Raw genomic sequence first — 24652 nt, forward strand, 5'->3', positions numbered from 1 at the left:
TTATGCATGTGGTGCGTGTGTTCCTTGTTCCGCGCGTATGAACGATGTACCGCGTGTACACATGGCTTTAGACAGCCGTCGTGTCATCCGTCGACGTCCACGAAATGTTCATTGATCCGAAAGGATCTCGCTGTCTCCCGAAAGGAATTTCTCCTTAATTCAAAGAGCGCACGACAGAAATTGACAGCGCCATTTGTCAGTTCAAACACGAGCATACACATTGACTCTTCCCCGCAAATGTCCCAGAATCGCCGATCAATTTTAATAATTCATTGGTCAATTTGAAGAGAGTTTGTTTGTATTTAATTAGAATATCTCTGAGAAAAAAGTTTCTAAATTATGAAATAAAAAATGAAAGAGTGTTTGAAAACGAGAAATATTGAAAATGAGAATTTTCTTAATTAAACTAGTATGTACTTTAGAAATTAAACGAAGAGATAACATATGTTATTTACGTTACTTTAAAAGATCTTTTTCTGTTTCTAGACTTCAGTTAAAGATTTGACTATTAAGACATTTAATATTGCATTGTAATAAATTGCCAAATGATCTTATTGTAAGAAAACTCTAAATTTGTAAAGTAATCTATTATTAAAATTGTAGTCGGATCTAGAATAGACTATATATAAAATGTCGCGAAAAACGGATAGAAACAAGGCAAAGAAAAATAAAATTCTTATTTTCCTCGATGATTTTTCCTTAAAATTCGAGCGTATCCTTTACTTTTTAAATCTATGATCTTAAATATCGAGTGAGAAATTAAATAAAAGATTAAATTTTGCTATTTTTTTCGTGTTCTTTTGAAAATTTAATTCTTTAAAATTGATGGATCTCTGATATTAAATAGATCTTTTAATTTATGAAATGAAAGAATTATTTTAGAGAATATGTTCTTATTACAACTCTTGTATAAATGTGATTCTCTCCCTTTCTGCATGTAACCCTTATATTACAGAATTTTGAATTCAACGCGTTATATTTAATAGCTGCTCGTAAAAGTCAAAGTTTGCTTTCGCAGAATATCTCTTTTATTACATATGATTTACAGTATGGTATTAAAATACCTATATAAATGTCAACCATGAAATCCATTGCCTTTTACAGAAAGATTATTGCAAACATGATATAGAAGCTACTAAAACGGGAACAAAACTTAAAGATTTATCTGCACTTTGCATCTTGTTGTAATATATACTTTGAAGAGATTTCAAATGCAAATAAAAACGAAATTGTAAGTTTAATTATGCAGCAGTAATTAATATTTAATCGTCGAACATACTTTTTTGGAAATTAATGCAATCTTGATGAATATCTTTTTATGATATAATATAAAGTCGAGAGCCAGATAAGATAGCATAACATAATGCAATTTGATAACGTAATCATATAATAATTTTAATGTCGTAATTTTGTTGGTTGAGTGAATTGTACTTTCTACAACTTCTCCATATTATCCATTAAACGAGATATAATTTCTATTAAACGAGATTATAGGTAGTAAACTCGTGAAAATTAAATCAAACGCATCGTTAAACACACGCGATCTCCAGTTCGCAGACATAAATCCTGGATTTTAAGAGTTAAATGTAGCAAACGTCTCAGCCATTGTACATCACGCTTAACGAGATCTTTGAAAGATTTAATCTTCGGGCATCGCCCCGGTAGCGCCGTTAGCGGAACAAGCTCGTTTGTGAATACGCGAAGATCTATTAAGTGCTCATGTTTCGCCCCGAGCTCTCAATCATTTACGCGGCGCCCTGTTACGTTTTAAACATCGTCGCGTTTAAGTTGCCCGGAACTAGATATCACGAAACGTGCACTATCTTCCGTTCTCGTCACTTAACTTTCAACGGAAAGCGAGTTTTAGTATTAAAATGTCATTTCCTGGGAATTCTTAAAACGTCATCCGGATCTTAAGTCACGTCTCAAGAGAGAGAAAGAGATAGAGAGAGAAAGAACGTATCTGCTGAACACGTTTCAAGAACGATTTTATATTTGGATTTACTAGAAATTACGTCGGAGCAAAGATTTTATTTGAAAAATATGGAACAGATAGTTTCGCGCGAACACATTTCGAGCAGCTTTATTTAAACACCTACGCGAAAGTATGTCTAAATTGCGAAAAATGGCACTTTTATGTGTAGTTAGAAGAATTTTCCGTGAAAAATGTTGGTATCTTTTTTCTGAAGATGATAAAATTGGCGTGGCTCGACATATTTTACGATTAATCCCTATAGTACCTCTTTTTTACGTCAGCCGTACTTTTTTCTGGTCTAACGTAAAAATCGATGTTTCTTTCTCATTGCAATAGCAACCAATATAATCGAGGTTGTAAATCCTGTTTATTTAATCATCTTTATGCTGTGGTACGTTAATATTGAATGAATAAAGTCAACTATATTAAGCGAATCAAAAGCGACTTCATAGAAACTTTTATAACATTCTATTTACGGAATCTGAAACATTTACAATTTTTAATTTAGTGCAGTAGTTAAAGAAAAAATTACACATGAAAAATTGACGTTCTATTGAATTGGGAAAAAATTTTGTCATGCTTTTACAATTTACAAGTTGATTTCAAGTTTGATGTTTTATGTTGAATAATTCCACAAAAATTTGTTAGTCTTGCACGAATAACTTGGTTATCTTTAAAGTAATAAATTTACAAATTTTAGAGAAGGAAAAATATGATTATAACCAAAAATAAAAATTGAAAGCAAAAAATCATATACGTGTGTGTAAATATCTTACACATACAATATGTATTCTACTATGCGAATATATTCATTTAAATATATTGAAAATAAATATGTATAAAAATCATTAACAAATTTTTAGTTATGTACAAAATGCAATTGCGTTTCGCGATAAAAATTCTCTTTTGTATATATTAAATGCATTCTATTTATACATTTAGTCACAAGGCGATTTTTCTCGCGATTCTATGATTGAACTATCAGTATTTTAGATTTTTGTCAATAATCCATTTTCTTTAACAGGAAATATATATTTCTTTTTTTTATGTTTTGTCGCGCCAAAATCTGCAGGACGCCGAAAGCTATGTGTCAAACCGAGTATATCGAATTCTGCGATTGGCAGTGGTTGACGAGAAATACCGCGATATATTGAACAGAAAGTAATATTGAGAGACACAAACATTTTTGATCATTAAAACTCGCGAAAGGTACTTTGTCGCAATTTAATAGAATACGAAAAAACGACAATTTTTTCGCCATTTTTCGCGATGTGTACATCGTGTCGCTTTTTCATATTGACAGATTGTCAATATTGAATTTCAAAATAAATTTCTAGCGAATCTTAAACGCGCACGCACACACGCGAATATTAAATTCAATCTGTGCCATTATAAATATATGCTTATCATACTCATGATCTTTTTTATTCTCAGCATATTGATTATAAATGTATTTTTTCTTTATATGTATTTTTTCTTTATAATATATGTGTGCAAATATATTGTTTTAAAGTTAACCAATTTTATTGCAAATTCTTCGTTGCGAAATTAAATAATAACATCGAAGGTTATATTCATATTGTCTTAAAACAATAAATGCATACTATAAATTCACAAAAATCTCGATTTTCAATCAAGATCCAGATATCCTTCCTTTAATAAAAATTGTATTTAAAATTTTATTATCAAAATATTTAATATTAATATTATTGAAAATATGATGAAAGTAATAACTTTCAATTAATTAATTTCAAATTTGCATCAAGTAAAAAACGACTGATAGTTGAACCGATTGCAAAGAATTTCACGTTTAAAAAAAAAGACGGAAAATCTAGGACATAGTGTACAGCATATCAAATAAATAACGGTTCGAATGATTATCAGACCGGCGATATTGGATACTCCACAGAGATTATTTCGATCAAAAGATAATTTTTGCAATATCGAAACTGTTCTGAAACACTCATTTAAAATTCGTTTAAAACATGGAATACATATAGTATACATTAATATCGACAAAATCGAAGCAGCTTTGAAACGCGCGATTAATATCGCGAAATATATGACGATGCAACTCGATCAAATTTCAAGCTTGTCATTAAACACAAAAGGTTCTAACAATGCTGCCATTTATTGTATTGCATCTTTGGGAGATAAATTGCAACCATGGATCATTACGTATCCTGGACTACTAGAAAGCACGTGTTCTAATTTTTATAATCAATCAAATTTAGCTTTCGATTATTGTCATCTTCTTATCTTATACACACACACACATATATATATATATATATATATATATATATGTATATATAGAAAAAACGATTTTGTTGAAATATGTACAAATTTAATTAGTTACAGATCTGAAAAATAATTTTATATGTATAATTGAACACAGTTAATTGTAAATATTAAAGTATTATAATATTTATCAATATAAATGTCTTTAGGAATAAAACAGACGCGTGTTTCGCGTTTCTAATATCTCTACGTATACATACAAATGTAGACACATAGATTTATGAACAAATATTTTTCCCAATTTTTATTTGTCAAAATTTTTTTCTACAATAATCTCATTTTATATTATTCGTATGTTGAAAAAATACATTCGCTGAAATTGAGCTGACAAGAAAAAGACTGCCTCATGGTTTTAAAAAGCATATTGGTTTACCTTCCGTACGAACGTAGGAAGTTACACATTGTTAATATTAGCTCATATAAAAACGCCAGTATCTCGTAATGTCAATATTGATTGACCATTCTCCATTTGGATAAAATCTCAGTTTTTCCGTGAAATTTAATTCAATGCTTTATTAACGCGACCAGCACACGTGCAAAATAAATTCACGTCGCCGTACAACTTTTCACTGATTAATTCCAATTGCTCGTTAGCGGCGTCATTCAAGCCGAATGTTAATTTAGGAAAATTTCCACATTACTACCGGAATAATAGTGCAACTCGTGTCCCTGACAAATGACGCTCGTACGGCGATTTTAATTGCTCGTTATCTGTCGACGACGTCTGACGGACGGTATAACGTTCGCGTCGAGTTGTGTATACATCGTATAGTCTCGGTTAGTATGATAATACAGCTCATAAGCGTGATTCTTAGTCCGAAAGTTTGCATATTGTGAGTGTGTGAATGTGTGCACGTACATGTTGTACAACTACGTTAAGTATGTGGGCAGTAAGCGAGCTTGTAGAAGTAAGACTGTCGCATAGAGTGATACGTGTAATTAAGTTATGATAAAAAGGACAAAGTTAGAAAACCTTACAACCCCAATTTGTGCATAAAACCACCCTTGAACCATTGGTGCGCGGTGACGATGCAAATGTGTCTGTGTACATGTACGTATGTGTATTGTGTGATTTTACGAATATGCGAGCATTATTAAATAAATCCAATTACAATTTTATCTCCGTCTCCGAACAATTTTTCGTCATTGTAGAACTTTATAAGCGTTATAGAATTTTTGTCAATACATGTTTCATGTGACATACACATACAATTAGATATGAAAATGTAACAGATGGCGATATTTGTTTTGTGACAACATACCCGTGTTTTCGAAAGAAACATTTTCCTGTAACGATAAAATCGTATTGGAAAAATTTATGTCAGCTCACTTGCCAGAGAGAGATGTGGGAAATCGATAATTTATCGTTTTCATTTCGAGTTTCGTGAATCCATAATGCTTCTCTCTTTCGATAAAGAGAAGAATAGAGAGACAAAATTTCTCGTCTGTCCGATACGTTTCGATCCGCGAGCGTCACGTAGCGGCGCAGGTCAATTAGCAAATGCTCTTGCTCGCTCAATTTTAATTGGAGAGAAATATATATGTATAATCACTACTATACTGTCCGACGTGATACAAGACGACTTCAGCAATCAAAGATGTTCTAACTATGTTCATCAACTTCAATCTAAATCGTTACTCAACTTGCTGTCGAACGGCGTACAAGGTCTCGCCGACAAAAAGACACTACGAGAACACACTACGCTCTCGAAGAATAAAGGGGCAAAAAAAGGGAAAAAAAAACCAAAGAAATTAGAAAAACATAATTACACGTCGTAACCTAACGTAAGGTAAGCAACTGACGAAACATGCCCAAAAATTAATTACGGCATTCATGAAACGTATGTCGATGACTGGATATTGAATGAGTATGCATGTCCTTGCGACGAACTAAGATGTGAATCGATAGCGATAACGGACAAATTGATAAGAACCAAGGAGGAATAAAAACGAAATGTGTATGTACATATGACATACTTGGGTAATACGTTTGACTGCGACTGCGAAGTCAGGCATCGGGGAGGATCAACGAAAATTATAAACTGCTCAATTATTTGCGGCCGCAGCTATAATACTTAACTGACTCACCGTATAGGTGATGGAATCTCAAAACGAGCACACATAACGAAAATGAGACCAAAGTAAATTTTGAAAAAAGCCAATCCGGTGCGAAAAGAATGAAGATGTAACTCAAACGAAGGAAGTAACAAACGAGGCACGCATGATAAATTATGATGAGAGAGAAATAAGAAAACGACAACAAATTTTGGTCAAAATTAATAATATATAATCCAGGGAAGCATCTATTCGTAAAACATGCCCAAAAATATGTTTACGGCACACACAACAAATGTATGAAAGATAGATAGATAGATAGATAGATAGAGAGACAGAAAGTTCTGCGTCTAATTCCGGGCGCGAAAGTTCGTCGTGATACAAAATAGCTGGCAAATTACTGTAGTATACAATATACGCTATTGAATCGCAGCGCAGAAACAAACACGTGACTTAAACACCCATCGCTCGTTAACGCTGCGGCTTAACACGCTGTGTGGCACGAATTAATGTTAATGCGTTTCTTGTTGAACCGCGAATTCCCGATAAGAGAAGCGGACTATCGGCGGATAATATTTTAGTGTGTGTGTGTGTGTAATAATTATAGCTGATGACATCTTTGCATTGAGGCTCGTCTATGTGGCACAACGTTGATGGGGAAAGTTCGCGGAAAATGGCGGACTAAACGCGAATGACGAAACGTTTTGCTGCATCCCTTTCCAGTTGCCATTAAAGCGAGGTCCTAACGAGTAAACTCTCCGGAATTAATCCTCCGAAATGTCACTAACGTTACTAACAGCCCCGGTGTGTGGAATTTGTGGTACCTGTCAGAACGCCGCGCGTGAATGCATAAATTTGGCGAGATCTAGTTCAATACGAATATTTATTATACTAAGAATATTAAGCAAAGAAATTCTATAAAAAAATTTGTCATATGAAATAGACATATGATTTTTTTTTAAATTATAGCAGAATTTAATCCAAATACTACGTAAAAATCATAAATTTTTGTTAAATTAAGGTATAATATATGATACATTATAATAATATACTATTCTCTTATAAAAAAAATATTATACATAAAAAATAATAATAAAAAAATTATAAACAAGAATTATAGAATTATAAGAGAATTATAAGAAGTATCGAAAAAAAAAAAAAAGATTTTGATGAAATATCTAAGAATTTAGCTAGATTTAAAAATAATTTATTAGACTATCAAAATAATTATATAGGAAACTCAAGAATAATAAGTTATGTTGCAAAAAATTTGATATTCTAGCAACCAGTTTGAGGCTCCTACATAATTATTTTGAAGATTCGACAAAATTATTTTTAATTATATATTTAGTTAAATTTTTTGACTTACTTCAGCAAAATCATTCTTTCCGTATACAAAGGATATAATTTACACCATGCAATGCGTGCTCCCTTTATAAATTCAAATCAAATTATAGCTTTGCACTTCCGATTATACATCGACATTGCTTCTTGCTAATATACTCGCGAAGAATCGAATTGGCGCGTGTTCAAACGAGATAAGCGGAATATTTGCGTGACACATAATAACAGAACTCGTATACTGAATTTACAATAAAATGTATTATCTTGCACCGACAACGCGTGACCGTTGCATCTGGCACTTCTCGTGCAGCGTGTACGTATGTAATTAGCCAATACGTTCTCACCGGAAGTCCATGTGTCTCCGCGAGAGACCACCGTTAAAAGCGGTACGTCAAGCGCAAACCCATTACTAACGTTTTTTCGACACGGCTTTTGGTATCCCGCTACAAAAAGACGCATTTGCACCAGTCAGCTATATTTTTCCACCAACCGACTATCACGCAATCCGACATGACTTATTCGCTATATTTTTTACAAAGTCATATATTATGAAAGGACCTCACGCTAATTATATGCAGAATTGCATCTCGGTGAAAGGTGAATTGGTTTTCACATAAAATGTAACTTATATGAACAAAAGATATAGACACATCACACAAGGCTCGATAATGAATAATTTTTTAACTATGATGTATCAAAGGTGCGCTGTTGGCATAAATTTTCATCTTTGGCATCATATATTTTCAGAAATTATCCATTATATTGAATCTATGACATTTTTATTCATCACATTACAAATTAGTTTATATGTGAAAATGTTTTATTTCACTAGGACCAAATTTTTCGTATAATTATAATAATACGGGATCTTTTGGAATAAGATATAAAATATTTTTTTTAATCTTTATGAAGCAATAAATGTGATATATGATGTAAAACAATATATATGTATCTAAGAAACTGATCATAAAAGTTATTAGTTTATAGTACTAATTATATTACAATATAATTTTTTCTAATCTTTTTTTGATCATAAGTTACTAAATACATTCTATTAATGCAATCGATATCTCATGATTTGCAAAACTATTGTATTTGCTTTTCTTGTTCATGCGAGTAACAATAATCTTCATGCAACATACACTGAAAAACAATATACTAAATTTTAATAAGCATTTCTTTGAATAATTCAAAGTAAATACTTACTAAATGTAAACATATATTTATATTTGATATACCATTACATCGATTTAATTATCATTTTTTTAAATAAATATTTATTTACTGTAAGTAAATGTTTACTTAGTACTATTCAGAAAATTTCTATCAAGATTTAATAAATTTGTTTTCAGTGTAAGCGACGAATAAGTATTATTTACCGTAGTGATAATAACATGGCTCTACTTGTGTCGATTATTATGCAATAATAGGATTTTGCGCTTTGTTCGGAGAAATGCACTTTAGTGATAAACGCGTCGGAATACTCGACACGGCTCTTCCTCGGTTCTCAAACCGTTTCTTATATTTCCATGAATTACGGTCTACAGATGAAAAGCGGTTATGTCGTTTATTCAATTTAGTTTACACGGGAGAGACGTCTTACTGACGTCGTGGTAGGAAGAAATTAAATCTCGCTGCGCGGAATTGATTAAAGCACTCGTGAAACGATGAAAATAGCTTCATATCTGCGTGTTGAGATGCAGCAAAATGTTTCAAGAACATAATCCGCTTAGCGGAGTCTACATAATCGCATTGTTCGCAAGTGCGTTCACGTTTAAGCCGAAAAAGATAAAACGCCAACGCTAACGAAGCCGATATCTCGCGAACAGTTACATATATACGTGCATCGCGCCTATAAATATGCATACATTGGTGTGTCCTGGCCCGTTTGAATATACGTCTCGCGTATTTTGTATAAATGCAAAAGACTCGAACAAGAGTGACTCCGAATCTGAAGCGATGGTTCCTACGCAGTGTTTCCCAGAAGGGGAACCTAGATTTCGCAAAGTAATAGAATTTAGTTGAGTTTACTTATCTTGAAAAATATAGCCAAAGATTTTAATTGTTCTTGATATTCACGGTAGTCAATATAAATCTAGTTACTTTCGGATATCTACAGAAATGATTTTATTAATTTTTACTCATTTTATTCATTTTATTCTCCTCGAAGCTAGATGTTGTTTCTTTGTTTGTTACTTCTCTTAAAATCGAAATATCGCGATATTTAAACTTTCTTTACGTTACGAACTATCTCTCGGTAATCTGTTTCCAAGTTTCTCGATCCGTCAAGAACCATCGCTTTAATGTCCACGTCCTGCGCCAAGGATCCTCCAATATTCTCCACGATCCTCGATCGTGCGTACACGATCCCCTGTACACTCGACATTCCGATCGTGTGTTCTACGAATCAACCCTATATATGCGAACATAAGTGTATACTGCGTATGCTTGCGAGCGAGCGAGCGAGCGAGCGAGTTAGTGGCGCGCGCCGCCTCTGCGAGTCATGACACGTGTGTTGTGTGTATGTGTGTATGATTGTGTTTGAGATGCGTGTAATGTGGATTCGTACACAATATCAATTAACGTGCACAAGAACAATACTGCCACGAGATTGCGTGCAGGGCGGGTTCGTGCAGAGAGCCGCACGGAGCATTGACAGTGTGACAGACCTGGCTTTAATAGACACAACTTTAGCCCCGACGGCCATGTTCTCTTTAATGTAGATCGGGCCATACACTACGTGGTCCCATACGGGCGGATTATTCGCACGGTCCACAACGTCAATCTGAACCTCCACCGTTCGCGACAAGGGTGGGTAGCCCCTGTCTTTGGCCATCGCCTCCAGCTTGTACGTCTCGCGCTACGGCCAGACCGCGTGTATAACAAACGGGAACAAAAAACAACGGCGTTAGTGTCAAGGCGCCAAGGCCCGTGGCAGGGGGAGAGTGCATGGTACATGTTGCTCCCCGTTGTTCTTTTCGAGAGAGGAGGGAAAGAAGCTTCTCTCTCCCTTGCGTCTCCGCTGGGCAGTCACTCGCGGACGCCCTGCTTCGGTTATCCGCCAACGCCTGGAAGGTTTTGGCGCGAGCGCGAGCTCGCATTATGCACGCACCCTCGTGCCAAATTTGCACGTTCGGTGAGATTATAGCGAAAGCGCTCGCAATCGCGATTGCGATGCGTGTGCTAATGTGGTTCTCGAACAGTACGAGCTCCGGGTGACGAGCGGCGTGATGGACGATCGACGATCCGCAACCTGTATTTTCTGCGCGAGAATATCGCAAAGGCACAGCAGGTTCTCTCGCTACATCCTTGCTTAAACTATATGAGCACGCTAGAAACGTCTGTGGATCACCGCTCCGCCTTTCCGCATTTGCACAATTGTGGTTGTTATTGCGTATATTCGCTATGATCCGCGTGGCGATCGCTACGTCTTCGGAGTCTTTGAAGGAGCATGATTCTTGTCACTCCTTGTCGAGTGATTTGTCGAGAGCCTGTTCAATTTTCAAGTAAAGTAAGTCTGGAATTTTGAAATGAACCTGTTAATACAGTAGTAAAAGAGATCTCTGTAAATCGGTATCGTTTGATGCAATTTGTAACAGTTCTGTAATTATCTGTTATGAATTTAGGTAGAAAACAAGAAGGTCTGATTATGTGATACCTCAAGATCAATTTGAAGGTAAAGATTTCTCTATGGTAGTATCCATGCTGTTAATAAATTGGGAAAAACTATAATATATAAATATATAAACTATATTATATAAATCAGAATATATAGATAGTTTCATGAAAAGTTTCATAAATTTCCCATTTTATAAAAAAATAAAAATGCTAAGGAAACTATTCAGCCGTTCAAAAATTGTAATGTGATGTAATCAAGACAATCAGTTGTAAAGCTACAATTATCGTTTATATGTGATATTTAAAACTTACTCCACTTAGAAATTAAAAGACTCGATTATTTCCGAGTGATTTCTGCCCGATTGAATCCTCGCTGCCTTCAAATATCGTCGAAGAGCGATCACCGCGGCTCGCTACAGTACATATTGGGAAAAGATAGTGATAGCAGTATAGTAATAGTAGTTGTTGTAGTAATAGGAGAAGGAGTGTCCGCCAATCAGCGATCTACCGCGCCGCGCTTAACCATAAGTGCTTCCGCAACCAAAAATAGGAACGAAGATAGTATGTTCTGTAAAAAGAGTGTTTCTAAAAAGAGAAATAGGTAAAAAGAAAATGAACAAAATAGAGATTGAACGTTGTGATAGGGTCGGAAAGAGAATAGAACAGAAGTAAAAAGAGAATATCCAGAGAGTAATCCAGAGTGTATCAGAGAGTAAATCCAAGTGCATAAAGGAAATCAATGGGACAGAAAGACAAATACAATACGTAAGTAATTGAATGGGGAAGAAACAAAAAGGGAAAGAGATAAAATAAGTTAGGGGTGGTCAACAGATCAAAGAGAATGAGAGCGAGAGAGAAAAAGAGAGAGGGATAGCACTGCATGGCACGGCACGGCATGTCACGTGTCTTGTCTCGGTCATGTCGTGGCATACAAACCTGGCTTTCACCGACGTCACTACAGTACCCACTGTGACATTTTCTTTGATGTGAATGGGGCCGTATACATTCGCATCCCACACAGGTGGTTTATTGTTTCTGTCTACGACGTCTAACTCAACGTCCACGTCTGCGGACAAGACTGGCATCCCTCTGTCGGAGGCCCGTACTCGCAGGCGATAGCTGTCACGCTAGTGGCAAAACATTGGGCCGTCAACTTATAGGACATTTTCTTTCGGGATTTTATAGTTGGCGGTTTTTTTTTTGTTTTTGCGATTTTGTTTTCCGTTTCGTCACTCTTTTTACTTTTCTTTTCTTTCGTTTTTTTTTTTATTCGTTTCTTTTCCGTTGGAGTTTACGAAAGAGCTAAAGGCGTCACTCGGTGTCGAGCGCGTCCATATGAGAAAGTACCCTCGACGGTCTTTCTTCTTTTTATTCGCGAGTGAAATTGAAACGGAAGAAGAAGAGAGAGAAAGACGAACAGATAGAAAAGATAGATAGAAAGAAAAACAGAGAGATAAAGGACCGTGCAGTCTCGTAGGTATCCTGGTGAACATGGGTGACTCCGCTGCGTATTACCTCGGTGATAGATTTACCTTCTTAACGTACAAATCCATTAATTCTCCTAATAATTTTTGCCCAATTTAATACAAGTGCATCGCTTGTATAAGAACAAGGTTTACTGCAATGAACTCAAACATGCTGTGAGATAGTTTTTTCGTAAGTAATTACAAACATATAGTGGCGTGATGATGATGGTCATGATGAAAATCATGATAATGATGATGATGATGATGTTGATGATGATGATGATGATGATGATGATGATGATGATGATGATAATGATAGTGATCATAATGATGAAAATACTACATCGCCGACTTCTGTTGATTAACAAAGCAATGACAACATCGGTATAGACATACAGAGTAATTAATTTTAATTAAATAAAATTAATTTAATTAAATCAAATTTAATTAAAAGCAGATTATGAAGATCGTAGACAAATGTAGACGATGTAGTTGGTATAGATGATACCTACCTGTCAAATGCACACGCTTGCATATTTGAGCTCATTGCTGTACTGATTGTATTAGTTGATTAATACAAACACATTTTTATCAATGTGATGTTGTTTGATTTAATTTGATTTTATGTCAACAAAGATATTTGATAATTGAATAATATAATATATCGCAAATATTAAATAATATAAAAGATCTTTTTAATGAAAAAATGTATTTTTAAAAACCATTGAATACTAGATGAATAGTTGATTGCATTAAAGAAATACTGTGCTTATCCGAGATAACACGAAAGCGGAAGATATACTAAATGTTTTAGAATTGCTTCCTTCTATCTATAGATTCTTCGATTAAATATATTTTATCCTATTTTTATCAAACGCCTTATATTTGATAATTATGTAGTGCTAGATTCTAAAATTCTAGATTCTAAGATGTTAAAGTAAAATTTTCCTTGAAAACAAGATTTTTTCGCACCTCACTATGTACCGAATTTATGAATGTTACTTTGTCTTTAAATAATACGAATTCTTTGTAGAGCATCTACAAGCATCAGAGAATCTATATTTAAAAAGTAGCAGATATTTCTAAACTATCTAGTATAATAAAGTGCAATAGCGGATGAATAGTAATAGAAGATAAATATTAAAGTTACAAATATTAAAAGTTTTATTAAAAACTTGCATATCGTAAAAAATTTAATAAACGAAGATGTAATACTCTAGAAAAATTAATAGAATGAAATTGAATTGAATAACTGAGTGAAAATTTAATTTTCAATGTTTAATTTTTAATTTTTACTTTAATGTAAAATTCTCTTCAACATTCTCTCTATTCACCCGCTGGTCTTAAGATAGTAAACATCGATATCGTGATTCATGTTAATAAAAGCGCCGCATCATAACAATTATTTGGAAACCGATCATACAATCGGCATCCTTCGTCTCCAAGTGAACATTTGTTTGCAAACATTTGTCTATAATCGGGATCTTGCTATCTCATTAAGATTTCTAGTAACGAAAACTATCAGCACTCTTCCTGGAACATTAAAAGTAATTATTGAAGCTGTTCCAGTAAAATGGAACTAGATCCCTGCACAATAATCAATATCCAACGGACAGTTTAATTAAATATATCACAAATAAAATATCTACATTTTAATCACAATTTCATTATAATAAATACGCTGATTAATATTTTAAAAAATTCTACTATGAAAAATGATTCTACTATGACAAATGGTGCTATTACAAGCTAACATAAAGTAATAAATAAAAATACATCCTTATGTGATTTTAGCGAAGCAGATCGTACTTAGTGCACAATTAAATTTTAAAAAAATGTATTACAGTATTATAAATTAATTATAACTCTAAATTTGTGTAATAATAAATTTATTTTGATTAAAGATCAACATATTCGAGAATTTTTACATTAAAACTATTAAAATATTCGTCAAAATATTAATTTTTAACATAAAATAATATAATTTTTAAATTCCTCTATTTTTAAATAATTTAGGGAAAGATGAAATTTTTCTAAATATAGAGAAGAATATCCTAGCTGTTTATATTAAAGTTTATGAAACGTCCGTTGGATATTTACCGCGGACAAATTGACAGATCACTGGTGGCGCAGATCAGCACAATAAAGGCATCCTTCACCTACGAATACATACGAGACCAGGATGAAAGAGCGAAAATAGACAGCGCGATAGCACGTGTGTATGTACATAAAAAATACATCGCGCGTGATATAAAGAGTTTCGAGAAATGCTCGAAAAGAAATGATTAGAAATATTTATTAAAAATATTTAGTAGAAATTGAGCAACAAGAAGAGAAATAGAATAGAGCAGAATAGACAGATAGAAATAGAAAGAGATAGAGAGAAAAAGAGAGAAAAAGAGAGTGACGTCTCCGAGTGACAACGATAACAACAGAGGCGAAAAATCATCGAAACGATAGAATGTTGAATAATCGAACGGAAAGGCGCTCTAGTATTAGCAACGAATATTATACTTTTCTTTTGCGCTGGTATAACAATGGTCACATCATGATGTGTCTCGATGCAAGGTGTGAAACACAAGAATATAGATCCTACTTACTGGAAAACAGCCCTTTTTTTTTGTCATCATCAAATCCGAAGAAAGTAAATGGTGCAATGAACACAAACATAAACAATAAGAAGTTCAAATTAGTTTCTTTACGAAATCAACCAATGCAGGCATTTTCATGCAAGCGAGAATGCGATAAAGAGGCATCGGGAGACGAGGAAGGGAAAAGAAAGGGCGGGATATATAGAGAGATTGGTGACAGAGGTTGGAAGGTTTTTGGGGGAGAGAGAGAGAGAGTTAAGACGGGGAGAAAAAAAAAATTATGACGACCCCTCGTCTGATTCGTTCTCGTTAACGACACTCAAAAACCGATGGACGTTATTTCTGATCGTCGTGATAGTTAATCCGCACGTTTTCGGCTTTCCTTTCATTCCGTGATTACTTCCGTTCACTTTCATTCTTCCCGTTTTCACGACAGTGGTATGCCGCCCCAATCACAGAAGAAAAAATGTCACACCACGGACAGTTCTCTTATGATCTATACATATGTACACATATCTATACATTGGTAAACGCTCTCAATCAAAAATACTTTTCATGTTCTTTTCCTTTTCTTTGTCAGTCACGTCGTGGTACACCGGGAGAATGGGATGAAAATCGGGAAACGTCAGAGAAAGAAAGTATATATTAGAGAAAGAGAGAAAAGAAGTAGGAAGAATGAAACGTAAACAGAGAAAGATAGGAAATATAAATTATTATGTTATGAACTAAAAGAATAGTAATTAAACAAGGAACGCAAGCTAACATACAGATTAATTAAAATAGATAGGTAGAAAAACTTATCAAACTTAAAATAATCATAGCAGGCAAAATATTCAGGAAAAGTAATTTGATCATCGACATTACAACAAAATGCAACATACTGAAAAATATTTTTTGTACAAAAAAGAAAAAAGATAATGATTCAGAAATTAGAGATAGACGTAAGATATAGATAATGAGAGAGAGAGAGAGAGAGAGAGAGAAAAGGCGAGGATGGATGTAGGAGCGAGAGCGAGATCCGTTCCTGTAAAGGAATCAAAAACACATTCATATAAAATATGCAAGCATTGTCAAAAATTGTTTATGTCTGATGCACCACAAAATGCGTAGAGGTTGAAGTACACCGTACGTGGGGCTCAAAAAATGTTGTTCCCACCTGCTCCTGGAAGTTCAAAAAACATCACTTCCCTTTTGAAAAACATTCACAATTAATAATGTTAGTTGATTAATTAAAGATCATTAGTTTCCTCCGAACGTTTCCATCTCTTTTGTCATGTCTCTTATCATTGTTTTGCATCTTTCCTTTCCATTTTTTTCCCGTTTCTCCACAACGCGTAACACGTACAAAAATCACACATATCCTTTTCTTGGCTACTTTTGGGAAAAGTATGAAAAGTGCACACGTTCGCGTTCGGTCGACCGTGCACACGCACGTACGGACCGATCCGCACGCGTCTTTTTTTTTTTTTTTTTTTGCAAAATCACACGGGATTTTCGGCATTTTGCAACTCGCCAAATTGATCGAAAATCATGATTGGCGTCGCGACATAAAACCGGAAAACGCGGGCAAAACGAAATGAAGTGAAGAGAAAAAGAAGGACGGAAAAGAAAAAGTATGTACGCGCGCGTTATTTTTTTTTTCTTTTTTTTTTCGACCGCTCATACGTAACTCGACGACCGATTTTCGATGAAAAGTGAATAAAAAAACTGGACAAGAGGCTTCGTTTGGAATCATTTAAAAAGGTACTCGCGCCGCGAGTATGTTCTCAATAGAGAGAATGAGAGAGACAGAGAGAGAGTGTTTTGTTGCAAAAATAGCCCGAACGGTCGATCGATTCAGGTACATGAAGCGTTTGAGGAAATCAGGCATAGCTAAGTATTTACCATAGTGAACACATTGTGCATATCAATGGGAATTAAAAAGTTCTATACATGTGCCGTAAAAAGGAAACTCATTTCGTTGCATATTAGTGATGAGAGAAATAATTGCCGACCAAACGTATATTAGTATACAAGTTTATCCGCTCAGCAACAAAACGGATTCGTGTTAAATATAACGTAAGTCAACGCAAACGTACAATATATCGGCAGAAGGTGTACACTCAAGTTTTATATTTATACGAGATCATATATATATATATACGTATATATGTATATATAAATAGATATAATATACTACGTATGTAGCCTACATATTCCTGGGACACGCGACACTTGTTCGGGACGAGTAGAATCCGCAGGATATCATTCTTGAAAATCGTCGCGAATAATATTAAATATATTTAGTTAAAGCACCAAACATTATTGCGCGCGTTGTCAACATCGCGGGATGGCTTATATTGCTGAGACTTTCGTTTCTCGTGGTATCCAGTGTATCTGAGAGCAAAAGAAGCTGGCAAGCCGCAAAGAAAAATTGCAAGCCTCGCCCACGAAAAAGTGGGTGTGTTCCAGGAAAACGATGCTGTCCATACTGCTAAAGAGAGACGATATGTAGATCAGCGATTTAATGAGGATACTCACGTCTAGGGGTTTCTTTAATACGATCCAACCAGACTCTGGTTGGATCTCAAAGTATTCCAGATTCTGCTCGTTGTTGGGTGAGCTCAGTGAGTACACGATTGCACCGTTGTTGTCAGCATCCTCGTCGGATGCCGACACTCTTAATATGTTTGTTCCAATGCTCGCGTCCTGCTTCACGTTTTCCACATACCTCTGCGAAAGGACAAAATATATTTTATTTTATACGTCAGTTCGATATTTTTGAGATATTTAGTTACATCTTTATAAAATACAAATACATGATATAGTTACTTAATATCGAAAATTATAAAATATTCAGCTTCAAAATTAATTGACCCTTTGGGACGGATATCTATTGAACCCACTTAATTACACATCTCTTTGTCAAAAATGTCAAACAATTTAATTTTTTTAGATTACATTTACAAACTTAAATTATTCTTATTAAAGTATACTTAGTATTCAATTATAAATTTCTTTGTCAAAATATTCACTTTTCTTTGCAAATTAGGGTTACTCTATTTAAATATATTTATTTTCTTTTTTATACAAATTATGACATTTTATTAATTTCTGTGAAATTAATAATACCTTTCAATTAATGTCAATTAAGTGAGTCTTACAGATCCATCAGTAACCACTGTATTATATAGATTTTTGCGTTAGCTCCGGAAAATTAAACAATAGTCATCTCTCACAAAGCACTTCTTTTTACTTAATATAGGGGGATTTTATTGACTAAGAAAATATGGTAGGTAACTCAAATTCTTCTCAAATATTCACGTAATAAGCGTGTTTAAAATAGAAATGAGCCGAGTATAATAATAATAATTTACGAGATCCACTTTAGATATGGCTTCGTGTTGTGGACTTAACAAATTACGGACTTGTTCTCCGTTCACTATACAAATTCTCTGTACGTATATTAAATTGATGTAGGGCAGAATGTATGTACTTTGATCGAGTAAACGCGATAAAACTAGTCCAAAGTTACTTCGCGAATATTCTTGAGTTACATGCATCGATGCATAACGCACTGATGGTGGCTTCGTCACGCTCAGTCTTACTTCCGGACATCTGCTGCAGCATTTCTAACCCGTATGGCTTCCTAAATGCTTGGCTTGTGGTAAAGTGTACCCACCTGTCGGTCAAACAACGGCGGGTTGTCATTTACGTCCGTTATTTCGACGGTAAATGAGCAAACACCTTCCAACGAGGGTTCACCCTGATCCGTCGCCTTAACGGTGACGGATACAAATTTTCCATCGTCGCCTTCGCGATCAAACACCTAGAACAGTCATGTTTGTTATTAAATGCAAATACATAACGAAATCTTAATATTTACAATATCGTACAACCGCTCTACGAACAGTTTGCAATATGAAATTTAAAAAATTGTCACGATAGAATGAAAATTATAGAAAAAAAATGCTGTTATAGAAAACAATAGTAAACTATATGATTAAATCAACAATTGCTCAAGTTTTATTGCATTTTTAGAGGAGCACAAACTTTATTCCAGAATTTTCTGTTCACATTTAATATAATTAACAAAATGTATATATTATTTTTGATACATAGAAAGAATGGTTGCGCTTGCTGGTTACTGAACCGTTTTTGTGGTATTGATTATCATGAGTTTCCTATATAATTGTTTTGATTGTCCAATAAAATTATTTTCAAATCTGTATATGTATATCTAAATTCTTATAAATATTCAATAAAAGTGTAAATAATGAAATAGGCATAAAAAACGAAAAGTAATAGAAATGTATAAAAATGACTTACAAGTAGATACATTACTACAATATCTGTTTGTTAGAAATCTTTATGGATTCGCGGCACGAATAGCAATTAGAATTAAGAGCCTTGCATGCTTATCGTTCGGTCTACGATATGTACAAAAGATGGAAAAGTAGAGCTAGAGTTAACGATTGTTAGATGTTTTTTAATGTGTTCAGAATATTAAATACATTCTACAACCCGAATTGCATTCGTATTATCTTTTAAAGCTGATACATTCTGATACAGTCAACGCAATTTTATGGCTTTATCAAACGTTACTTCAGGTCAATGTAAAATTCAGAATTAAACTTGTACGTTTTGCGTAACTATATTAAAATAAAAATGTAATAATCAAAATTAAAACGTAGAATCAATAGAAATATAAAGTATCGAAAAATGTAATATTAAATATAAATATTTAAGGGTAAAACTATTAAAAAGACGATCATTAATTGTACCTTATTAGTCAAAACCTGGCCAGTTTCTTCGTCAACGGTAAACTTTGTGCCCTTCTGATTAGGCTGTTGCACGATCGAATATTTGACTTGTCCGTTGACACCCTTATCCTCGTCAGTCGCCTGTACCTTGATAACTGTGCTACCATTTGGCGCACCTTCCTCCACCTTCGGATAATACATCCCGCAATCCTTGAAGACCGGTTTATTATCGTTCACGTCAGTTATAAAGACGACGACAACCGCGGTGCTAGTGTGAATGGTTTTATCGCCATTTGGACAACACGCGCCGTCGTCCAAGGCAGTGACGTTTAGCTCGTATTTGTCCCGATCCAAAGAGATCTCTTTCCCGTGAAGACGAATCACACCCGTGATCTCTTCAATTACGAACTGCCCCGACGTGGTGTTCCCGCCGACAAATCGGAACCTCACGTTATCGCCGTCCTTGTCAGAAGCTACCACTGTGGTGACCAGAGTGTTCGGTCCGGCATTCTCGTCGACGTTAGGCGTGTAAACCTGCTGGGAGAACTTTGGCTCTTCATCGTTTTTATTTTTTGTGTATATCCGCACTGTCGCCGTGCCAGTCTTTGATGGTTCGCCTGAAAAGCACGGTCGTTTAATTATTTATTAAACATTTGGATCTCTGGCGGAACTAAGTTCCTAATTAACAATAGTGCGACATTTGCAGAAAACATAAAGTAAAGCCTAATCTACAATGTATTCTTTTCTTACTGTCTTTTGCTTTTTTCTTTTTTTCTTACGATTTTCTTTCTTTCAAAGAATCGACAATCGTATTTCTTGTCACGTATTTCTTGTGTCTTCCAAAGTTTGTCAACTTTTATCTCAAGAAAATAAAGAAACAGAAGAAAAAGTAAATAGGCAAGGAGTATAAAAAAATAATTAAAAACAAAATCAAGACACAAAGCACATACTATAGATTAGGCTTAATCAAGAGATATACATAACTTTTTAATGTATTTAAAATGATGCAACATAACAATGTATTGATTTAAATGATACGAATCGCAGCATAGTAACTTAGATAATTGAATTCAGGATGTGATATGCATATCAAGAAATATTTACTGCGACATCAAATTTTCCGATATGAAATACATTCATGGATGTGCAATAAATAAAAGCGCATGTGTTATTTGTGCCAATTCGGCCGCTTTATTTTCAATTAAGCCACGACTTGTTTGAAAACCACCCCGCATTCTCACTGCAATATATGCAAATAACGCGAATTCGCGTCTACAGATGTGAGCTTTACCTCGCGCCCGTGCGACGCGAGACGAGAATTTGAACCTCGTTTGAAAACCAAATCCGTGAGATTTAGCCGCTCAAGCTGATCCTCAGCTTGCTGACGGAACGCTATAAAGGTCGATTTCTGCTTTCTACGTGACCAAATCGCTGGATAGCACGAGCAACGATTTCACGATATTTGAATTTCTTAAAACGAGGCTGAGAGATATCGAAGAATTTTAATGATCATCCGCGGATGTGATCCAATGAAATGCAATAAAAATAACAAGTTACAATGTGTATACATTAGATTCGATTAATCGCGAATGAAAAAGAAACAAAAATGGCTGATTAACATTTAAAAGTGCCGTTCATAATAGAGATTTCTATTTTTTAGATTAATAATTGTATTTTGTATGTAAAAAATAAGATTTTGAAATTTTTTAATTTTTTAATAATTCTGTCCTTTATGTCAAAATATTTGATTTCTCTTTCTCTCTCTCATCACTTTTTTAATAATAATTTATTCCTTTGGTCCTTTTAATGAGTAAGAAACGTTGGTACTTATTTCTACTGTTAAGTCAAAACATATTTTTTTATAACTAGAATTATGCTATAATCCAAGCATATTTATTCTTTTAAGTGACTTACCTTTATCCTTAGCAGTAACGATGAATTCGTAATAGGCATTATTGTTGTCTGCATCAAGCTGTTTATTATTGACAATAATACCATTTGAATCCACACTGAAGTGATCGTCGGATACTAAATATTCTATTTCCGCGTTTGCTCCTGAATCGGCATCAGTTGCTTTAACTTTCAGTATATTCGTGCCCAACGGAATATCCTCATCGACGTTGTGAGCTTGATAATCCGGCAACTCAAACTTAGGGGCATTATCGTTTACATCCGATACTCGAATTGTTAGCTGAAAATTGAATAAAAAATCGTAAGATATGATTATAACGGTGAAACATTAAGTCGACATTTGATTCAAAATAATCAACAAGTAAAGAGAAATGATTGTATATCAATGTTTGTATGCAGATTTTTGCGTGTGCTATATTTTTCTGAGGGAAAGGATTGTTATTCTTCGTGAAAACACAACAAAGTTCGAGAGAAACATAAATTTAGTTACCTCGACTGATGTTGAGAAACCGCCAGAGTCCTCCGTGGCTGTCACTATCAGAGAATAAATGTGGGGCTGCCGTAGATCCTCAAAATCTAGTTCTTTCGCAAGTTTTACAATTCCAGAAGTCGGACCGATGTTGAATGTACCCGCGGCTCCTTGACCTTGTGCTTTCAGCGTGTAGCGTATCTCTCGATCGGCGAACGACTTGGCTTTCACCGATATTATACTGAAAAGTTTGAACATGTGACACTCATATCTCCCGCGGGCTTGATAGATTAGAAAAAGCAGAGTTGTGATATAAAAAAAAAAGTTTGAGAAGTTTTGATTATTTGAGAAGTCTTGATTTGTCACGCAACTCGAATTTAGATCGAACTTCGAAAAGTCAACTAACCCGAAGACAAACAGTTTTGATAATAAAGTGGACTAAAGTCAAGCAATCTTATACAAATAATGTCATTGAGAGCAAATAAAGAATGTTATGACAAACTGGACATGGAAAAATAATTATAAAAATAACAAACAGAAATTTACTTATATCCTGTAAATAGTTAATTTTAGAAAGAAAGATTAAATATTTTATATTTCTTGTAATATTTTTATTCCTCTGGAGCTGACGTCAAAATCTATAACAATATACTTGTAGTTACTTAGGTCTATGAAATTCATTTAATCTATGTTGACTAAAAGGCATTAATTAATTCCAAGGAACCAAAATAACACTGAGAGAAATATTGTGTATGAATAATTATAATTTTATATAAAAAATTATAGTTATTTATACGAAACATTTCTTTCAGCGCATAATTTGTATAAAAAAGGAAAAGTGTAAGTGAATACTATAATTGTAAGTTTATTTTAATAATAATAATTCAAATTTGTAGATGTAGCATAAAAAAATATAATTGAGCGGGTTCTTTTTCAATACTCATTGTCAGCTCCGGAGGATACATATAAATTATATTTTTATAAACAGAAAGCACTATTAAAAAAAAAATAGCTTTCTCGAAAAGCGCTAAATAATTTACGAGAGTGAGAGTTTACGATAGAAAACGAAAAGAATTGATTTTACTGAAATATCTAAAAATTTAGCTATATATAGATCAGAAAATAATTTTATTTGGACCATCAAAATAATTATGCAGGATGTCTAAATTGGTTGCTATAAAAAAGCCATAATATTAAAATTTTCTGCAGCATTGTTAAAACTTAAGTATTCATAATTATTTTGATGATCCAACAAAGTTATTTTCAAATTTGTATTTAATTAAATTTTTAGATATTTTAATAAAATTATTCTTTTTGTGCATTATCTTGGAAAAAAATTCAGCTCTTTTAATAAATACGAAAACTAAAAAAATTAATTCGTTCTTGAAATAGACTTGCGAACTAACTCGGAGTCTTTCTTCTGGTTTTCCGGTATCTCGGCCTCGTATGCCGTCATATAGAACTGCGGTGCGCGTTTTCCACCGACGATCGATAGTCTCTCCTCAGGAGTCGACTGGAAACGCCTCTCGTCGATACGGCCGTTCTGATCCTCAGCTTTCACGTAAAGGACATACTCCATATCCAGCTGGAAGAGGTCGGTACCTCGAGTACGTACTACTCCTGATCTCTCGTCGACCTCAAAGCGACCGCCAGCTGCGTGCAATGTGATTAATTAATTAATTAATTAATTAAAGGAATCAGTTAGGATATATTATCTCCGTTAGTTACGTCAATGAAAATCTTGTAATGCACCAATATTGATTGCATTCTAATTATATTATGATTTCTAGTTTTCATTTATTTAGAATTTAAATTAAATTAAATTTTGATTAAAATAGTAAGCAAATCCATATATACATCTAAAGTTGAATATTTGTAGAGAAGCAAATGAAAAAAACAGTCAATTTTAAATGTCATCATATTTAAGTTCGTCACTTCATTAATTGCTGACCGTGCATTAATAACACAAAATGGATTTATACTTCATATTCATGTCGCAAAATAAAAATTGTTCATGATATCGAAGCATTTGTGCAGGGAAAGCACTCGGCGTAATGGCGTCATTACTATATAATCTTATAAATTGCGGAATGTGATACTAGGTCGACGTTGTAATCATCAGGTGCATTTTCAATGAGAACAATGCACAATTTTACGCCGATGCATGTAAATTAATAATT

General features: G+C 34.1%; 2 protein-coding genes across 9 annotated transcripts in view; one reads left to right on the forward strand and one right to left on the reverse strand.

Moving 5' to 3' along the window:
• The window catches only part of LOC105153444 (neural-cadherin), a 215831-nt gene that overhangs the window by 143951 nt on the left and 47228 nt on the right, over positions 1 to 24652 (reverse strand). For 4 of the 5 annotated variants that reach the window (XM_087408137.1, XM_087408135.1, XM_087408138.1 and 1 more), the window contains 7 exons: positions 23879 to 24125; positions 22494 to 22713; positions 22007 to 22283; positions 20114 to 20709; positions 19012 to 19158; positions 17871 to 18062; positions 10345 to 10535 (listed from right to left, as the gene is read on the reverse strand). In XM_087408137.1, coding sequence (XP_087264263.1) covers positions 10345 to 10535; positions 17871 to 18062; positions 19012 to 19158; positions 20114 to 20709; positions 22007 to 22283; positions 22494 to 22713; positions 23879 to 24125 — 1870 coding nt within the window. Of the gene's footprint in view, positions 1 to 10344; positions 10536 to 12229; positions 12421 to 17870; positions 18063 to 19011; positions 19159 to 20113; positions 20710 to 22006; positions 22284 to 22493; positions 22714 to 23878; positions 24126 to 24652 lie in introns of all 5 variants that reach the window. The other variant, XM_087408136.1, reaches the window with a different exon arrangement.
• The window catches only part of LOC105153430 (uncharacterized), a 240439-nt gene that overhangs the window by 45828 nt on the left and 169959 nt on the right, over positions 1 to 24652 (forward strand). The window lies entirely within an intron of this gene.

Source organism: Acromyrmex echinatior, chromosome 7, assembly GCF_024713525.1.
Source record: "Acromyrmex echinatior isolate Ae372 chromosome 7, ASM2471352v2, whole genome shotgun sequence".
NCBI classification, from domain to species: domain Eukaryota; kingdom Metazoa; phylum Arthropoda; class Insecta; order Hymenoptera; family Formicidae; genus Acromyrmex; species Acromyrmex echinatior.